General features: G+C 37.6%; 1 protein-coding gene and 1 long non-coding RNA gene across 3 annotated transcripts in view; one reads left to right on the top strand and one right to left on the bottom strand.

The window, feature by feature from the left end:
• Positions 1-20,043, bottom strand: part of LOC121518769 — a 30,323-nt gene that overhangs the window by 5,804 nt on the left and 4,476 nt on the right. The gene's annotated exons all lie outside the window — the stretch shown is intronic.
• Positions 10,184-20,043, top strand: part of LOC121518765 (calpain-5-like) — a 30,222-nt gene continuing 20,362 nt past the window's right edge. The window contains exons 1-2 of one of the 2 annotated variants that reach the window (XM_041801348.1): positions 10,184-10,387; positions 18,164-18,352. In XM_041801348.1, the coding sequence (XP_041657282.1) occupies positions 18,188-18,352 (165 nt within the window). In that variant the 5' untranslated portion in view covers positions 10,184-10,387; positions 18,164-18,187. Of the gene's footprint in view, positions 10,388-11,940; positions 12,015-18,163; positions 18,353-20,043 lie in introns of those variants that run through there. The other variant, XM_041801349.1, reaches the window with a different exon arrangement.

The following is a 20,043-nucleotide window of genomic DNA, read 5'->3' as shown; positions in this document are numbered from 1 at the left end:
CTGAATGGAAATATCCTCTGAAAACCTGTTCAGCAGCACCGAAGACCTCAGACTGGGCTGAAGGTTCACCTTCCAACATGAAAATGGCCCTAAACACACAGCCAAGACAACATAGGAGTGGCTTAGAGACAACTCTGTGAATGCCCTAGAGTGGCCCAGCCAGAGCCGTGAGTTGAACTCAATCAATCATCTCTGGAGAGAGCAGAAAACGGCTGTCTATTTCCCCCAAATTCCCAATAATTTGAAAAATACAACACCAGAATCTGAAGTTACTTTTGGCCACATGTGACCCCTATGATCTTTTAGTTATCACTACAAGCATAAAGACACCATCATTCAGTAATTCCATCCATCCAAACCAGTTTTTTTGTAACCTATGGACTATGTCTTTAGACCAGTGGTTCCCAAATGATGTGCCAAGGCAAGTCTAGGTGTGCTGTGGGTATTTGTACAACTACTCATTATTACTACAACTAAAACAACTAAAGATAACTGTAAAACTTGCCAAAGAGGTTCATTTGCATGAATTTAAATATGGTGTCCCGTTAATTTTGCCTTGATCTTAGGTGTGCCTTGGGGAAAAAAAGTTTGATAAACCACTGCTTTAGATTGGGAGGGAGCTGGACTGCTCAAAGAGAACCCATGCACACATTGGGACACCATCCAAGCTCCTCAGAGAAAAGCTGCTGCCCAAAGGAGGTTTAAATCTTTTAGAAAAACACCAACCACTTCAACACTGTGCAGCCCTGCATTTAATACAATAAGTACATAGCTTCAAATTCAAATGTTTAGAAGCTGCTGAGGTAAACAAAAGCATTTTAGTCCAAAGGTCCACTCTTAAATAGTTGCTGTCATGTGACCTTCCAGTAAAAAATAATAAAACACAAATGGCACTGAAATGCAATCATAACCAAAACACCGAGAAGCATGTTTACAAGATACAATAAGAATAAACAGGAGGAAAAAAGTCTTTTACACAACAAACACTATCTCTAGTCATGACAGTAGTCAGGACAGTTTTCCCTAAAAATATTGAAGATGTGGAGTATTATACAGTCTCCATGCGTAAGAGACATATCTATTAACTAGACCTCAATCAATATACCTATTATACAGCTTTTATAGACCTTTGGTCATTTTACCTTTACACTGTTAGGTACATTTACAAAATCAACATCTTGATGTCAATTTATGAAAATATTTTTACAACAAAACTGCACATTTATGTTGTCTTGTTCTGGATAAGGCAGCTCTTCCCTTATACTGTTAAAATACAATGACACAGGATCAGAGGCATGGCATCCTGAAGGTCAGAGACTGAGTGTTCCCCTCTGGCGACCTCTGCTGTTGTGCTCCGGTACGATCACATGTGTTTGCATCAGCAAGTCTGACTACATTAGATTTTTGTCTTACTGGTTTTTCTGCCATCTGCTGGCTATTATGAGCCCTTACTGAGTTTTAATATTGGCTCTTAATAGAGTGGAAGCTTCACTTCAGGGGAACTCTGAATGATATTGAGACATGTTGTCCACATTAGATTAACATTAGCATCTGTTACATGTCTGGTAGTAAGAAACAAGAAATCACATGTAGGCTGCCAAATGGCTGCATCATTCTTCCTCCCACATCTTTTCCTACTTGTGTCCACCTTTAAACCTTTTCAGTTCGAACTGCAGTTAAGTGTGAAGAGGACAATAGGGAAGAGGTAAGGTTTGATGGTGATTACTTTCTACATAGAGCGATGGAGATTTAAATTAATTTTTCCCTCAATAAACTAAATAATCCTTTTAAAACTGCTTTCAGTATTTACTCAGGTTATGTCTAGTACTGAACATTTTTATGAATATCTGAAACATCTAAGTTGACAAATATTTTTCAAATATCCAGTAAAATCAACATGTCTTTTTATACAGAGCTCCTTTTGAGTGATCATTTGAATTGTAATAAAACTGACTCCTCGAGTTTGACATTGTGTAAAAAATGAGGAAGATAAGCAAGAACTCTGATATTATCACCCCCCATCTCACAGTGTTTAAACACAGCAAAGGGACTGTAAATGTTTAACCGTGGCACTTCTTAATGAATGCCTCTCCTTTTTTTCATTCCTTCTGTGTCACAAGAGGTCGTGAGTCTGGTTTTAGAAGCTGTGGTTTTAAAAATGCCAGCAGCAAAAAGATATTTCACTGTAACCTCTTGAAAAGTTTCCACTGCTGGAAATCACAGGGTGTACTCAAATTTATCTCAATTTAACATGAAATGTGTCATTAAGGCAGCTTTTTACATAATACAGTGGTTACTTTTAGATGTAATAGAATAATATAACACTTTAAAAATGAAACAGTGCATTTAAATAGATATTCTGTCAAAATCTTGAGACATTTAAAATAGGAATGGTTGATGTAAGTGAAAAAAATTATGTTGAAATATGCAGAAATTGTAAAAACTGAATATCAAAAGCACTTAAAAACATTAACAAAGATAAAAAATAAGACAGAAAAATACAATACAAAATATTGAATGTAGTACAATGCCCTCAGTTTGGTTTTCTTCTAAGGACAGCCGTGGTACACAAACCCTCTACGTTATCTGTCATATTTGCAATTCCTCAGGCCTGATACAGACTGGTACAATCAATATTTGTGATCAAGACTGTTGATATTACTAAGTGGAGCGGTCAACTTTGTGGTTTCTTTTCTTCACAGATATTTTATGAAATGCCAGAGGCTGTACCCTCTGTCCAAAAATCCTTTGCCGTAACAGCCAACCCACATCTGAGTCTCTAAATCAGTTTCATATTTCACATCTTGACAATATTATCACTTAAAGTTCACTGCCCTCTGGCTTTGCAAGAAATCGGTCCATGCTCACAAAAATTGGCTAGAATGATCTCATCTCTGACCTCTTTTGGACTGATCAGATTTAAAGACAGCAAACATTGTATAAATCACAAAAATGTGTCTCTGAGGTGAAGGATACGCAGACAGATGAAAGAGGAAGAGAGTGATTATGAAACATCACAGTGTGAATCAGATTTTAGGAGCTCAAGCAAAGTAATGAAAATCTTTGCCGAGAGTCCCTAGTGGCTGAAATGTGTCTTTCTTTTAACAAAACTATATAAATCTAGAGCGCCTTCAAAAAGCTGGAAAAGTGAGTGGTAGGGCTGGGCAATTAATTGAAAATTAGATTAAGTCGCAATATGGCCTGCTGCAATTTTCAAATCGCAAAAGGTGCAATATTTCTTTGACCTGAAATTTGTGTCAAAATACCAGTTTAAGACTTTTTTTCTAGCAGAGATTTTATGCATGACATATGCAATTGGTGCCAGGTGCCATTTATTTTAGAATAGTTTTGTGTAATAGTTAGAATAGAAAAATCCTACCTTCTTCACTTTTGTACTTTTTTCTTACTAAATATAAGAATGACAAAAACTTTTCACTGCAACAATTCATATCCAATTTGCAATAAGAATTAAGACACTTTTATAGAATTGTTCATCCCTTGTTTATGAATAAAAGAAAGTTAAGGAATAATCACATATCAAATCACAATTACAATATTGGGGAAAAAAATTGCAATTAGATTATTTTCCAAAATCATTCAGCCCTAGTGAGTGGTACTGAGGAAAACAGCTGGAAGGGCGTTTTGCAACCAATCAGATTAACTGGCAACATGTCAATAACATGACTGGGTATAAAATGAGCATTATAGAGAGGAAGAATCTCTCAGAAGTAAAGACAAGCTGTAAAGTAAAGAGGAGAGGGACCATTCAGCTTCTTATCAGTGGACAGTTCAAAAGCCTACATCTCTGATGGTATGAGATTGCATTAGTGCCTATATGGGAAGCTTACCTATCAGGAAAGGCAGAAGCAATGCTGAATAGTACACAGAGACTTAAGAGCACGACAGTGTGTCTTTCAGAGACGGCCTTACATCTTTCAGCAAGACAATGCTAAACCACATCCATCTCAGCAGCATGGCTTCACAGTAGAATTGTCCGGGTGCTGGACTGACCGACCTGCAGTGCAGACCTTTCACCAATAAAAACATTTGTAGCATCACAAAACTAAAAAAAAAAATCTGGCAAAGAAGACTGTTGAGCAGCTCAAATCTTACAACAGACAGGAATGGGCAACATTCCTCTACCTGAACTCCAGCAACTGGTCTCCTTATTTCCCAGATGTTTACAGACTGCTATTAAAAGGGGATGTTACACAATGATAAATATAGCCCTGCCCTTCCTACTTTTTGAGCTGTAATATGGCTGCCATCAAATTCATAAAGAGCTAATATTTTTCAAGAAAAGGTAAAATGTCTCAGTTTCAACATCTGATATGTTATTTATGTTCTATTGTAAATAAGATATTGATGTATTAGATTTTTAAATCATTGCATTCTGTTTTTATTTACATTTTACACAGTGCCCCAACTTGTTCAAACTTAGGGTTGTACAACTGGCTGGTTTAGTGCTTTAAGAGAGAACAGCAATAAGCTGATCTCTGAAAACAGGAAGGAACTGAAAGAGATGGATAGTGAGCAATTTGAATGAATGAAAAGCAAAATAAACAAAATAACACTGAACATAATGTCATGAATGAAGATTAACGGGTGCAAGTGCAGAGCTTGACCTCAGGGTGGCACTACAGGACTGGGGTACAAAAGGTTAAATCACAGTATTCCATTGGGCTTTTCAGTTACAGTATGTTTTTATGTTGGCCAGCGTGAATCCCAGTGGAGTGTCCAAAAGTTAAAATATCAGAATCATCATCTCCAGAGGAGCATAAGTGTAGTTAGAACTCTCATAAAAGTCTGTGAACCCCAAAGAATTACGAGGGTGATGAGATTTAAAAAGAAACATCAAGAGGTCAACAAAGGGATTCATCCTCTAAGGATTTATTACAGTTATCATTACAGATTTTAAATAAATGAGATCAGCTGATGATCATCTCTGGACCAGAACAGACCAACAGATCAATGTCTTGCAACGCTGACCTCACTGATTGGACAACTCCATTTTAGTTACATACTCAAGAAATGTGCAGATTTTGTACTGCACTATTATGTTTTTAAAACATCCTCTATAAAGAGTTAAAATAATTTGTATCAGTCAATAATTTAAAGTATAATAGTAATATAGTCTGAGTTGAAGGCCATGGTTCACTGGAAGGACATGGTGGATTAGATTGCTCTCTCCAGATTGGGAGTGATGGAGATCAGGTATGTCAGGGTCTTTTTCATGAGTGAGGGCAGATCGGGTTGTTGTACAACTGACAGAAAAACTGTACAGCATAGGCCTTTTGATGGCACATATTCTTTCCTAAATGGTCCTGCTGCTGCCTAGACAGAAAATGGTGCATGTTACTCACTGGATGCCAGTATTAAATAGAAAATAATCAGTGTAGTGCATATTGTGTACATGGAAAGTTTAGAGAGCTTGCAATGTCAGTATAATTTGCATGTAAATAATTTTACTAAGTGTAAAACATAGACTCTCCCATGACAATTCCCCATGCATTAAATGGGCTGACACTAATGCTAGCAAATATGATGCTGAAAAAAGAGAGTGCTCACAAATCCCTCTATGTGTAGCTCGATGAACATATGGGGTTTGTGTTACATAGGCTTATTCTATTTTGCTACTTTCTTTCACTTCTATGGCTCCCAAATACAGCAAGAGTGTAAATGCCAGCTAAAATGCACATTAGCCTAATGACAACAGCCACACTCATCATCCAACCAGTCACCTGTGTGCAGGTTTATTGCAGGCACTGAACAGGACTGTTGTGTCGAAGAAGGGGTCAGAAGACAAAACTACCAAGTTACCAGTCACTGACTGAATCAACGGAATTGGAAGGTGTCTAAGCTCAGACATATGAAAGGAACTTAAAGCAGAGTCGCTGCTTTCTCACGTCAAAAGGAGCCAGTTTAGGTGGCTCAAGGGTCTAATAAGGATGCCTCCTGGTGGCCGCCCTTTGGAGGCTCTCTAGGTACATCCAACAGGGAGAAGACCCTGGGGCAGACCCAGAGCTCACTGAAGGGATTATATATGCTATCTGGCCTGGGAATGCCCCAGTATCCCCAAGTAGGGGCTAGGAAATGGTAGAGAGAGAGTGATGTCTGGGTTGACTTGTTTAAGCTGCTGGCACTGTGGCCTGGACCCAGATAAGCAGAGGAGACTGAATGGGTAATAAAGACTAATTGTTAATTATGATCAAAATTCTTTTTACAGACATGTTTCAGACCGTAGAGCTGACAGATGTTAAAGAGACTTCAAAAGGATTACAAGAGGACATAGAATACGAGTGACAGTAAAATGATAATATTATGGAACATAAACTAACTCTTATGAAAGTTATTTTAAAAATCTATGAGGAGCCTGTTTGATTCCTATTTCTGCAGCAGAAATTAAAATGTTCTCAGCCTTGTATAAAGAACAATTCTGTTCTCAATAGCTAACGACTTTAGAGTAAAAAAATCATTCAGAGGGTGATTTTAAGTTCTGCGTAATTATGCACAAAAAAGTTTGAGGCTGATCTGACTAACATGTAGAAACAGTGGTTTTATTTTCCATGAAGAGGCTAGGATATTCATTCACTTCCGCTTTTTTTTTTTGGAAGAGCTGGAAGTTATCTGAAATCAGTATTTCAAATACATTAACTGGCTTCATATCACTTCTTTGGGAACCAACCATGAATGCCCATGTTTTAACAGTCCATCGTTAAACTCTTAAACTTTTCCCCAGTGTCCCTATCAGGCCTTAAAAAACAGCCCATAAGAAATGCTAAGAATGAATCTAAAATCTTTTAGCCTTAGTGTGAGTAAAGTGCAGTGTCCTATTAAAATATCATGCTCTGCATTTCTTTATTTCCCTTCGTTTTCTCATGAACTTGTGATCATATCTGACGCCCTCCTCCGCCTCTTATATCACAGCTAATCCAAATGATTCAGTCTCATATTAGGATTTTCTTCAGCCTGTCGACTTAGCTCCTGCATGGATTTACCTTATTACCGTTGGCTCTCTGTTACATTCTTCATCAGCTTCCTCTTTGGCCCTCTGTTTAAAAAGCAGGAATAATCCTGATGAGATTTCTAAGTGAGTGGAACCAAAGATTTCTTTTAAAGCAAAACACCAACCACAGAATGGGTGCCAGTTCATCCTATTATTACAGTTCTCTACTGCACATGGTTTATTTGCTGTTTTTGTATAATTTGACTGACCTCTCCAGAACCCCTATGAGGACATGTATCCATACATTCAATTTACTCCATTTCCTCAACATAATAAATCATTTCTGTGGAGATCTCAGCATATCTATTCAGTATCCCAAGACTTAGAAAGCACATAAACATAAAAATAGACTATTTACATCATTAGATGGGCTACGGCGCCATAGCATGTTATAGATGGGATGATTGACTGTATATCAATATGGACATTTTGTTTCCAATTGTTAGTATGGTATCATGTGAAGCCAAAGAACCCTGTTATCAGCACAAGCATATTTCATTGGTTACATAACTTGGAGACCAGATGTGAGCTGGCTGGTAGAGCTGACCACTAACCCTAACTCTTCCATTAATGAAACACACTTAACTTACAGATTAAATGCCAAAAATCCCTCCGGTCAGGAAGCTGCAGGACTGGCTCTTGAGTTGGTTTGAAGCAGGTTCTCATGTTTAATGCAGTTCACATTTTCTTGTCACATTTTCTCTTGCAACTATAATGTTATATTCATTCTTTTCTGCACTAAATAATTATATAAAACCAAACGACAAATAAAAATTTAACACGTCGTTGACATATATTAGCATGATATAACTCAGCATCACAACAGACTCCAAGTTCATCAAATATTTATCAAATGTGCTTTTTTCCTTTGTTCTTTGACCCACGTCAGTCTATCAACATGGAGGTGGGATTTCTAACCAATACTGCAGCCAGTCAACAGGGGGAGCTCTAAGTTGTTGCTGCAACTCCTTGGTCACTGTCGCTCCATTCATTTTCAGCTGGCCACACAGCACATCCTCCTGAGCCCCTGCATGCACGTCTGAGGACATTTGCACATTTGACTTTCCTACAACATAGCGATGGCTCCTGCTGGTAGAATTTTAGAGATAATTGTTCAGAATTTCCATGAAAATTTGAAATTTGCAATTTGCTTTAAAATTTTCAGGAAATTTCTTGAATATTTTTGGGAATATGTTTGAAAATTTGTATGGTTTGATTTTTTTTTTCTTTTTTTTTTTTTTAGTGGTCATTGTACCTTAAAATTTTGGGGTACTTTCATGGGAATGTCAGAAATTTATTTGTATATCTTTGGGAATTTGATTTGAAATATGAGTTGGAAATTTCCTTTGAAATTTTCCATACATTTCAGGAAATTTTGGGGATACATTTTCATGAATTTTAATAGAAATTTGGGAGAATTTCCTTGAACATTTCAGGAATTTCTATGGATATTTTGGTGAACATGTAATGAAAAATCCAGACTTTTTCAGAGAAGCTAACAAACATTTGGAGAATGTTTGTGGACATTTTGGGGTATTTCAAAGGATTTTTTTTAACTTTCAGAGACATTTTGTTACGTATTAGGAATTTTAGGGTTTTTATGTTTATGGAATCTCATTATTTTAAAGGGAATTTTCCAGGATCTCCAGAGTTTTTAGTGGAAATATAGTTCCGGTTCTTTTGGTCGATCAGAAAAAGGCCTAAACTGTACACAGTGAATTCCTGACTGACTGATTCAGAACTAAAGCTCAATATTCAGGAGGTTAAGACTGTAAGTTTGACTTTAGACCAGATTCTCCCTGTTACAGGGTAGAAGTAGTACTTTATTTTTGTCTTTCAATTACATCTATTCAGTGCATTATTTTTTCATGTATTTAGCATGATGGCCTTCACCTGTGGAGCTCTCTGTCTCTTAATAGACTTTCAAAGACAACAATGAGTGACCAAAGCTGGAGGGCTGCTGGCCTTTTAGTTGCTTGTCATAAACGATTATCTGTCCAAACAATCCGCAAGCATGTGGTGTCAATACAACACTTATACAGCTCTTGACTGAGTAAATATCAGAGTGCCTCTGATGGAATAACCACATTAACTAATGAGAGCGAGAGGACTGGCTGTTGTCACCGACCAGATGTCACCCAGTTTTACAGCTCATCATCATAAAGACAATTACTGAATTACACCTTCATCTCAGCCTGGATTTTGCCCCTACTCTTTATTTAATTTTTTTTCACTGCAACTGATGCACTTGGGACAGCCAGATGATGAAGCTGAACATCCTCCATGTTAACTTTTGATCTGAAGTCACATTTAATCACAATTTTCTGAGATCTTGTGTGTTTGGTTGATTGCAAAGCAGGTGGATTTGCTGGGGTGACTATGGCTCAATAGGTACAGTCCGTCACCTTGCGATCGGAAGGTCGTGCGTTCAAAAAGCTTACAAAAATTGAGCCCCCACGATGCATGCAAAAAATAGCTTAAGCTGTGCTGTCAAAAATTGATATCAATTTAAAATTTTGTAGATTATACCACTACAGAAAAGGTCTAGTAACACTTCTTTGTAGCCAAAGATGCTTGTATAAACTATTCAGAAAGTATGTTACTAGCAGGTTAATTGCTGCAAATCTGACAGTTGCAGCCCAGATCCCAGGTTGGGAACCAATGTTTTAGCGTTAAAACTGTTAGCGGGAAAAATATTTTTGTTAAATGCATTCATTGTAAGGTAAAAAACTTTTTTTTTTTTTATCATAACAAGAAAAATAAGCAGAGATGACACCAAAACTGTTAAAATCAACTGATCAAGGAAAAACAGCAAAATAAATATATGGATGCATGTCTGCTTAGGGCTTCCATAGCTTTTTGACTAACTTGCTGATCTACATTATAGATATCTTTAAGACGACACAAAACAAACCACAACAAAGGTTTTTAAATGTTAGAGATTATCCAGCGTACACAGCGAGACAAATGTAAATGTAAATGGGATTTTTCTGCTCTCATTATGAATGATCAGACTCTAACAGGAGACAAGTTTTTGCTTGTTTCACCTCTGGGTGGTGGGAGTGAAGGTGTTCTGTTTCAGCTCCCCCTTCTCCTCCCTGTCTACAGTCACCATGTCAGCCTTTGGGTAACACCTCCAGCTGCAGAGAGGTGCTCGTCAGACCAGTTTTACTCACTGTTTGTGTGCACATGAACGTATCCTGGGAAGCCCACGCAGGCTGAGGATCAAACTGGCGTGACAGGGTTTGGTTCTGTTCATCTGTTGTTGATAAAACAGTTTTTGAAAGAAATATGGGATTGATCTGAACTAACATCACAGAAGCCGACGTGGACGTTGAACGTGTTTAAAGTCATCAGGTTGAGGATTAGAGATCGCCACAGGTGAGTGCTACTCTTAAATTCTTGCACTGAAAGCTTTCATTTAATTTCCTACTATGGATTTTGTTATTATCTATTTTTCACTTGTTTTTTTCCTGGTTTTCTTGAGTACATTCCTTGATGCTGACTTGTAAGTTATAATTTCTTATTTTGCTGACTGGTGTCGAGGGTCCATACGTCATGTGATTTTAAAGCTCCTATAGGGAAAAATGGTTGTGGTGACTCTGGTGCCCCCTGTGGACAAAGCTATCTCACTTTGCATTATGTTTTGTCCTGTAAGTAAGGTCTGCCTTGCTTTTTTAAAAACATTAAAATATTTTACCGGTTAAGAAATTATGCTATGGACTTTGTTTAAATCACTTTGGCTGACACCTACCACATGGCAGGCAAAGCTTCATATTTGAAAATAACTATTTAGAAATAATCTGACCCATCCCTGATGGTCTTGTTGGGTTTTTTGGCTCTTAAAGAGTCATCAGATTTAACTTCTGTCTGTTTTATAACCATTAAAAAATCCTCATAGGAGCTTTAAGCATTAAATAAAGGTTGTCTGAGGTGTAAGTCATCAGCAATTCCCCTTAAAAATGTTAAATATCTAAATGTAGTAGCAGCTATAAACTTACAGTTTCTCGCAAACAACATTAAATCAGTCTGTCATTGTATATTTTGGTGTTTTAATATGGTTTACTGCAACAGACAAACTTAAAACATAAATAATATTTGAGTGTTTAAGGGCATATTTTAAAAAGTTTGGTAATTGTTAAAGGAAAAAGTCATTAAAAGTTTGAAATGTGCTGCTGTGATGCCCCTAAGATTAGACTGATACATTAGAATAAATTTCATGTGCTGTCACAACAGAAGTGCATTTTTGACAGCTTTCAGTTGTTATCTATTTGTGAAAAAGCCATATGATTGTATTAGAAGTCCAGGTTGTAAAACTGTAAGAAGAGGGAAAGTTCAAGCCTAGTGAATACTTATGCAAGGCACTGAAATCTGTCTTATCAGATATGTATTCATTTCCTCGCTGTAAACAGCATTGAAAAACACTGGGCACTTAACAATGTCCGTACGCTACCTTTGTGTATCAGCCTATATGGCGGAAGCATCTGGAGAGTGCCCTGAAGTTAACTTAACATATGTTACAAACATTAATCAGAGGATGTTAGAAAAAATACAGTAAATCAACACGCTCCTTTAAAGAAATCCACTTCAACAGACGTCTATTAATGCTCTGCTTCACTGAAGATGATAAAATATGCAACCAGAAATAGCTCGTCTGAGAACAGTAGCCAGGAACTCTCTGAGAAATGACACAAACAAGAGCATACACAGACACACTCAGAGAGATGACCTTGTGTACCCCCAAACACAGCCTCAGACTGATTTATACTCCTGATCACAAAAGCTGTTAGCTCAAAGCTCTTCACTCCTTCTTCCTAAAGTTAAACTCAAGAGTTAAACAATATGTGGATGGAGGTAATAAAAGTCCAAACAAAAGCTGCCGGGGCGTGGCTCTAACTATGCACATGCTTATGTGGGCCAGTGGTGTGTGGGAGGGCGAGACGGGCAGGTAACACACCTGGAAACTTCCTCATTGTGGAGAAGGAAGGAGAGAGAGCGAGACTGAGAGGTACGGAGGGCTTTTATTGTTTTCCTCTTCTTCTTCTATGAATTCTTTGTGTTTATTCCAAGATTTCTTTTACTTACCTCTGGGGCATTAACACCTGCTTTAGTGTTTGAGTTATTACCATTCCAGTCATTTACAGAGCCTCTGACTTCATGATCTGGTAAATATCCTCCACACTGCCTTGACTATCTACGGGCAAAAAGTAATGTTTTCCCTGAATTCATAGTAAGTTTAACTAGCAGGTTTGTGTAAATGTAGTAGTAACTCAGGATTTTTTGTGATCTTAACTTATGTAATGTGTTCAGCCTAAAGAAACTGAAACTAAGACTTTAAGTGAAGTGGCTCCAAATGTAAGTACATAATCAAGATGACATTGTACCAACTGTAAAGGAGCCCTCAGTAAACATGCATCCATACATGTTATGAAATTGCCAAGTGTTTTCCTGTGATTGTTTCATATTTATGCCTTTATCTCACTGGTTCTCTCCTTATAAAAAGTTGATTCCCTCTGGATTTTAAGAAAACAAATATCTTATTATCACATGAAGACCAAAATTGTTATTCTGAGATAACAAAATAAACATGTCAACATCTGAAAAAAAAAAACAACTGAAATTTCTCACTATGAAATGAAATAAAATGTATGGATAAATGTCATTTTGGGGAGAAAGCGAAAACATATTTGGTGTCACAAAAAGCTTTCAGTGTTGCTCTCCCTTGTTTTAATTAAGACATGTTGTCCATTTATGACAAAACAACCACTGTGGCTAAGTCCGAGCTAATCAGTCCACTAGCAGCCTTTGTATACATCTGCTCACGCAACAAGTATCGCTTCCTCCCGTAACCATCACACACACATGCCGAAGCAGGTCAGCAGAAAAGCGAAAACATCTCTCACATTATGAAAAGCTTTAAGTGTTGTTTTTATTATTTATTTTATAAAGAAATGTGGTCATGTTCTTGTAAAACTGACAGTATGTTAAGCTACATCCGAGGCAATCACCGCAGTGGAGGCAGCCATCAGAAACGGCTTTAAGTATATCTAAACCCCGCCCATAGCGCAACCCTGTACAGCTCTGAAAGTATTGTCATATATATGACTAAAGTAACAAACTAGTTATTTTTATAACACTACTTGAGTTAAGATGACATAAACACATTATATAGAGTTGTCACAATGTTTACACTTCTACATACCAAGTTCCAAAAAGTTTGGGTGCTGTGTAACACGTTAATAAAAAAGAACGTAATGAATTACTTCTACTGTGTAGTCATGCTGTTGAGATGGATGTAGTATGTGGTTTAGCATCGTCTTGCTGAAATAAACAAGGATTTCAGTTGTCTGGATGGGAGCCTAATGTTGCTCTACAACCTCCATCTATTTGTCAGCACTGATAGTGCATTTTTAAGATGTGTAAGCTGCCCACGCCATAGGCACTAATGCAACTCCATGCCATCAGAGATGCAGGCTTTTGAACTGTGCACAGATAAGCTGGATGGTCCCTCTCCTCTTTAGTCCACAGTACATGGCATCTGTTGTTCAAAAAAAATTTCAAATTTTGATTAATCTGATCACAGAACAGTTTTCCATTTTGCCTATATCTATTTTAAATGAGCTTTGGCCCAGAGAAGACGGTGGCGTCTCTGGATCATGTTCATATATAGCTTCTTTTTTACATGAAACAGCTTCAGCTTTCATTTCACAGCAGACGGTGTAAACAGACAATTATTTCTGGAAGTGTTCCTAAGCCCATGCAGTGATTTCCAGTACAGAATCGGGCCTGCCCAACTCTATGGGAATCGGCATAAATAAACTGAAATCAAATTATAAGATATCATAACCAGTTATTTTTTTTACAGTGTATAGTGAATCAAGAGTGGCAGATGTTTAGCAAAAAATGTCCTTTTTTAGCCAAATGCCTACATTCTTGTTTGGAGCAGTCTGTGAACCAGGGGCCCTGCGACTGTGACATAACTGTGGTATGAAGTGTCTTTAAGGAGCTGCTAATGTCTCACAGCATGAATCACTTCAGTCAACCTAAAATTTAAAAAGCAACCCAGACACTACTATTTATAAGTTAATAGTGATTAGGTAAGCTGATGTAAGCACTGGATACTGAGTCAAAATAATTAAACTGACAATGAACCAAAAGTTACCAAGACTAGCTATTACAGCGTACTCGAGTATCCATCCTTTTATGGATTACTTTATCATCAATCCATCTTCTCATGAAATACTATGCAGGCTTCTAGGAACTTCCTCTCAAGTTGGAGCTTGTTGCTTCCTCTGAATTAGATTTCGTGCTCTGTGCTGTTCTTGGCAAGATCCATCTGTTAGAATAATTTTGGCTCACATTGTCAAAATGTGGCCTTGAGCGGTCAGTGTGAAGAGACCAGAGGATCAAGAGTTAAAATAACCCCGTTCTCCAGAGAATACAGCCGTGTCCTTCGTCACTTGTTGTTCTTGAAATACATTAGAACCCTCAAAGAGGCAGAAATCTGGACATAAATACAGCTTATGTCATGCAGACAATATTTATATACTGCAGACAATATTTCTATACTGTAGTTGTCTTCTATCTAGTTTGATGTTTTGAAAGCACCCAATGCCTGGAATTTAGATGACAGTGTAGTAAATACAAATATTTAAATCAAATACTTAACAGGCTTAATATCTGCAGTTCCTTTTACACTGGGATCAGCCAGCTTTCCCTGTCATATCTGAAGTTGGTTGAAGCGAGGCTTTTTATTGGCTCCAGAAAAGAGGGATCTTATCAGTACCATTTTAGTCCCTCTTTACCGGCTCCCATATGCCTCAGATTGATCTCAATGTTGCTTTTTTTGTGTTCAAATCCCTGAATGGCGGGGTCGCTTGTCTGTGTCAGATACTATACAACACTTCCACATGCCGTAGGAAAATCACTTCCCCAATGGCTCAGCTTTACTATCCCTTGAAGTTAGCCCAAAAACATCTCAAGTTGTCTGCTCCTTTCTACTTACACCCAAAACTCAAACAGTAAGAAGCAAAACTCTGACCTCCTTTGCGCTTATAAAATCTCCAGCCCCCCAGTATTATTTGATACAAGGCTCTTGGTTGCCCCCCTCTCAAATCTACAGTCAATCAAACAGTTCATTTGGAAAGTATTCAGACCCCCACTTACAGTAACGAAATAAAAAGTTCAAAAGAAAGCCATTTCTTTTTTGCACTGAGCAGAGGCTTCCATCTAGCCACTCTGCCATAAAGCACAGATCAGTAGAGGGTTCATGTAATGCTTGTCCTTCTGGAACTTTGTCCCATCTCCACACAGGATCTTAGAGCTCAGTTAGAGTGACTAACAGGTTCTTGGTCACCTTTCTTACTAAGACCCTTCTCCCCCAGTTGCTCAGTTTGACCAGATGACCAGCTCCTGGAAGAGTCCTGCTTGTGCCAAACTTCTTCTATTTGAGAATTATGTAGGCCACTGTCCTCTTGGAACCTTCAGTGCAACACAATGTTTTTGTAGCCTTCTCCCTGATCTGTGCCTTGCAGAAATCCCGTCTCTGAGTTCTGCAGGCAATTCCTCTGACCTCATGGCTTGGGTTTTTCTCTGATATGCATTGCCAGCTGTGAGGCCTTCTATAAAGAGTTGTGTGCTTTTCCAAATCACACAGGTGGACTCTAACCAAGGTGTAGACACATCTCAGCAATGATCCAGAGAAATCGGAGGCACCTGAGTGCTTTTGCAAAGAGTCTGAATACTTATGTCAATGTGAGATTTCAGTTTTTTTTTATTTTGAATTATTTTGTAAAAAATTCTGAAATTCTATCTGACTTTGTCATGATGGTGTACTGAGTGTAGATTAATGGGAATATTTTTTTTCTGACTTTAGCATTAGGCTGCAACATAGAAAAAAAAACAAAAAAGGGAAGATAATCTGAATACTTCCTGAATGCACCATATAATACCAGGGGCTGATATTATTAAAATGTCTAAATTTGATATCACAATGGGCACAGATTTTGAATAGCATGTTAATATATAGATAAAGTCAGACCACAAACAAATGACAGGTTTGACTTATTTCACATTTAACAGGTTGGTATATGAATACATCCAAATATCCAAGGTAAATACCAACATACTAAAACAATTTTATATTTTCATCAAACATCCTCTGCAAGACAAGACTAGCAGGTGACTCAGTTTCTGTGGAGAAGGTAAGACTCAGCAGTCTGGGATTACAGAGGGTTATAACACTATTAAGAGCACAGACCAGATAACTAATCATGAAATGACAAGTTTGGGCTGCAGATGGCCCTGTGGTTTAAAGAGCCGAATGTGCGCAAATCTGGCCTTTCTCTTCCTGCTCTCTGATCCCTGTTTCTGGCTCTATCCACTGTCCTCCACTATTAATAAAGGCACAAAAGACCCCAAAATTAATTATTAAAAAAGACAAGTTTAAGGTAATTCTAATATACATTTTTTTAAATGTGAATGTGAGCGTGCCTGGCTGTCCGTCTCTGTATGTCAGCCCTGTGATTGACTGGCTACCAGTCCAGGGTGTACCCTGCCTTTCACCCAGTGACAGCTGGGATAGCCCCGCCCTCCTCACCCCCCCCCCAATACAGAGTGTAAAATACAGCAGATTTGCAAGTAGTGATGAAGTTGGAGCCTAGATGCCAAACACAAACCATGTTCTGCTGCTGAAAAAAGAAAACATTTTATTTAAAAGGAACCCTGCAAGATCGGACAAGTTCATCTTGTTCAATAAATATCTGTATCTCTCAAAAATATACTGAACTAAAAAAACTCACTAAATATCCCACATATCTGCATTTTGAGTAAATTTGAGCTCATTAACTCAAAACTCAGAGCTTGCTGGGTGTTGATTTTGTCTCCCTGCTGTCAAAGCTCTGTCATTCCTCCTAAGTTTTACCTCAATAAAACCCCCTACAAGTGGCTGGATTCGGTGTATAGTAGAAGCATGCCGGGAGATTTTCAAAATAAAAGCAGTACATACGAAGGGAGTTTCTCCAAAGAAATACTAAAGTGGAATTTACTTTGAAAAGCACAAACCGGAAGTGCTTTCTTACTGTGTTTATTTTAACCCCAACTGTGTGGAAACGGAAAGTTTCATAAAGAGTAGACGTTCAGGGAATAACTTTATTAAACAGACACATTTTAGGTCGTGGCCTTCATCTGGTTCATCAGCAAACAGATTTCAAATATAATCTACTGATGTGGATGTAAATATTTGCCACAACAAGATAAATATGGCTCTGTATTTATCATTTTTATGTCTAGATGGACAGATAACCGCTGGTTGTGCAAATAAAAATAGAACAGACCTCAAATTTTAAAACTCTCCGTGCGTGAGACGTGCAGCATTTCTGAGATGCAGCCCTAACTCTGGCTGCTGGTCTGAAACAGGTTACTGCATAGGAACAGTGACGTCACAGCACCAGCGCGGACCAAAACATGCCGGCGTCCTGGAGAATTTACAAACTCAAATTACTTAAAACACAGATATCTAGTGAGTTTTTTAGTTCAATATAGATACAAGAGATACAAAAACCTATCCAACAAGATCAACTTGTCTGATCATGCAGGGTTCCTTTTCATGTGTAACTTCTGCTCTATTAACAAACAAAGTGCTCTATGTACAGCACTTTAGCCAGCTGCTGCTGTTTTTTTCTACTGTGCTTTGACCTGACTTTACTTAGGACAGCTTGTTATCTGCTGTTGGTTTATAGGGAAGTACAATTCTTTAGCCATGATGGTTTAAAATCAAGAAAGACAGTGATATTCAGGGAACCCAGTAGCTCCAGTGAAATCTTCATGATTGTATCTTCCATTGTTTGCCTCTTTATAAAACAAAACTGTAGTAACGGCCTTGCTGTGATAAGAAAAAAAAAAAACTTCAAGCTTTGTAATGTTGTAAATAACACTTTGGATCTTACCATAAAAGCACTGTAAGTTTATTGAAGTCCTGAGGGATTGTGGGTCACAGGCCAGTCTGCTATTAATCTGGGAATGAGGAGGAAGATTTACAGTCACAGCTTTGTCCAAAAACCGCTCAGGATCAGAGGTCAGAGGGAGATCCTGCCCACATGAAGCCTTGAAACACTAAATAAAGTCACAAACCTTCTGCTGTCTGTCATCACTCTACAGCTGTGAGAGTTCAGCGTGTGCACCATGTTCTCCTCTGCTACCCCGTACAAAAACCAGCACTACAGCGAACTCAGGAGGGACTGTATCAGGAGCAAGACTCTGTTCGAGGACCCAGAGTTCCCAGCTAACAATTCATCGCTGTATTATAGGAAACCACTTCCTGGATATGTGCAGTGGAAACGACCCGCGGTGAGTGACACAAGGTCCAGCAGACAACCCAATTAAAGCAGCCTATAAACTGTGTTACGTTTGACTGTATGCACACACTTTGAGTAAATCTAAATTTCACATATTTGTTGTTGAAAGAAGACTTTTCTTAGGATCAAATTGAATACCAGAGCATTTCAAATTATTATGAAGATCAATAACTCAAGGTCTGAGATTGTCTTTCTCTCTTTAATTCACCAAAAGAAATACAAAACATCATGTATTTCCATATGTATTACCCTAGAATTTTAACCTCTGGCTAAATCAATCAGTAATCTAAAAGCTAATTAACACATATTGCTAACATGATTAAGTGAAGCATAAGAAAGCTACTCTAAACTTTACTGCCTTATGTAGGCTTCTACATGTTGCCTTCATAGTTAAATATTTAGATTTTGATGCGTGTACCTATAGAAAGCAGAGTCATTTTCCTTGATTTAGGCTAAACAATTTGGAAAATAATCTAATTGCAACCCCATCCCCACCCCGAATATTGCGATTGTGGTTTGATAGGCGATTATTCCTGAAGTTCCTCATCTTATGTTACTTCCAACAAACACAAGCAATAAACCCTATACTATAACCAACACAATATTAGATTAAAAGGGGCTAAAAATTTTTGAAGGAATTACTTATTGGGCTGATTTCGACTTGTTTTGCAAAACAGAAGGGAGTGGTGCTTTTTATTTCATTCACATATTCAATAAGAAAAATGTACAAAAATAAGAAAAGTTGGATTTTTTGCAGACTATTCTAAAAAATCTTCACTTGAATGATTGCATGATATGCAATGTATAACATCTCCAAAAAAGGTGTAAACTAGTATTTTGGCACAAGTTCCAGGTTAAAGAAATATTGCACCTTCTGCAATTTAAACATTGCAGCAGGCCATTAATTGCCCAGTCCTAAATATAAGTACTGAATATACAGACGCCTAAGTGGACAAGCTGTTAAATTGTTTTTATGTACTTTCACTTGACTTATCTATTTGGAGGGATGTAACAGTATTTGTCCTCCATGATCATAGTTTGGATGTCATGGTTTAGCACATGAAGAGGAAGCAAGTATAACAAAACATAAAGAGGAAAAGTTACATGCAGTAACAACTACTAAGACCTTTCAACCCCAAAGCCCTGAAAGTGAAAGCAGAGAGTGGAGAAGACATGACTGATGTTAATACATCTTAAAGGCTATGTATGGATATACAACACTAAAACAGTGCTCAAAGTCGTCACAACATCCCTTCCTGTGTTTAAATATAACAGTCCATGGCTTACACAAGTAGTAATTTAGCTTAATAACCTCTACACCTACTGTTCTTAAACAACTACGTGACCATACACTTTATATATCATAAATATAACACACTATGTTTAGATTAAAATGGGATTTGTTGAAGTGATATTTTAGTCATTTTCCCTCCCATAAACTTCAGTCTCAAAGATAACGCTTCAAAAAAAGCTTAACGTAAAAAGATTGTTCAGTTTAGTCTCTGCTTTGAGCCAAAACATGTATTTTTTTATTCTCTTACTTTTGTCAGAGTTTTTATCACCAAACATCTATTTTAGCTAGTATTAGTCACATCTTCCACATTGAAAAAAAAGGTGGTCAACTAACATTTTTAGTCATATGTTTATTAGACCAAATAAACACTACTGGCAGTTACGTGCGGT

Source organism: Cheilinus undulatus, linkage group 12 (assembly GCF_018320785.1).
Source record: "Cheilinus undulatus linkage group 12, ASM1832078v1, whole genome shotgun sequence".
NCBI lineage: Eukaryota > Metazoa > Chordata > Actinopteri > Labriformes > Labridae > Cheilinus > Cheilinus undulatus.
The sequence above is the reverse complement of the archived record's forward strand: the minus strand, read 5'-3'. Positions and strand labels throughout refer to the sequence as shown.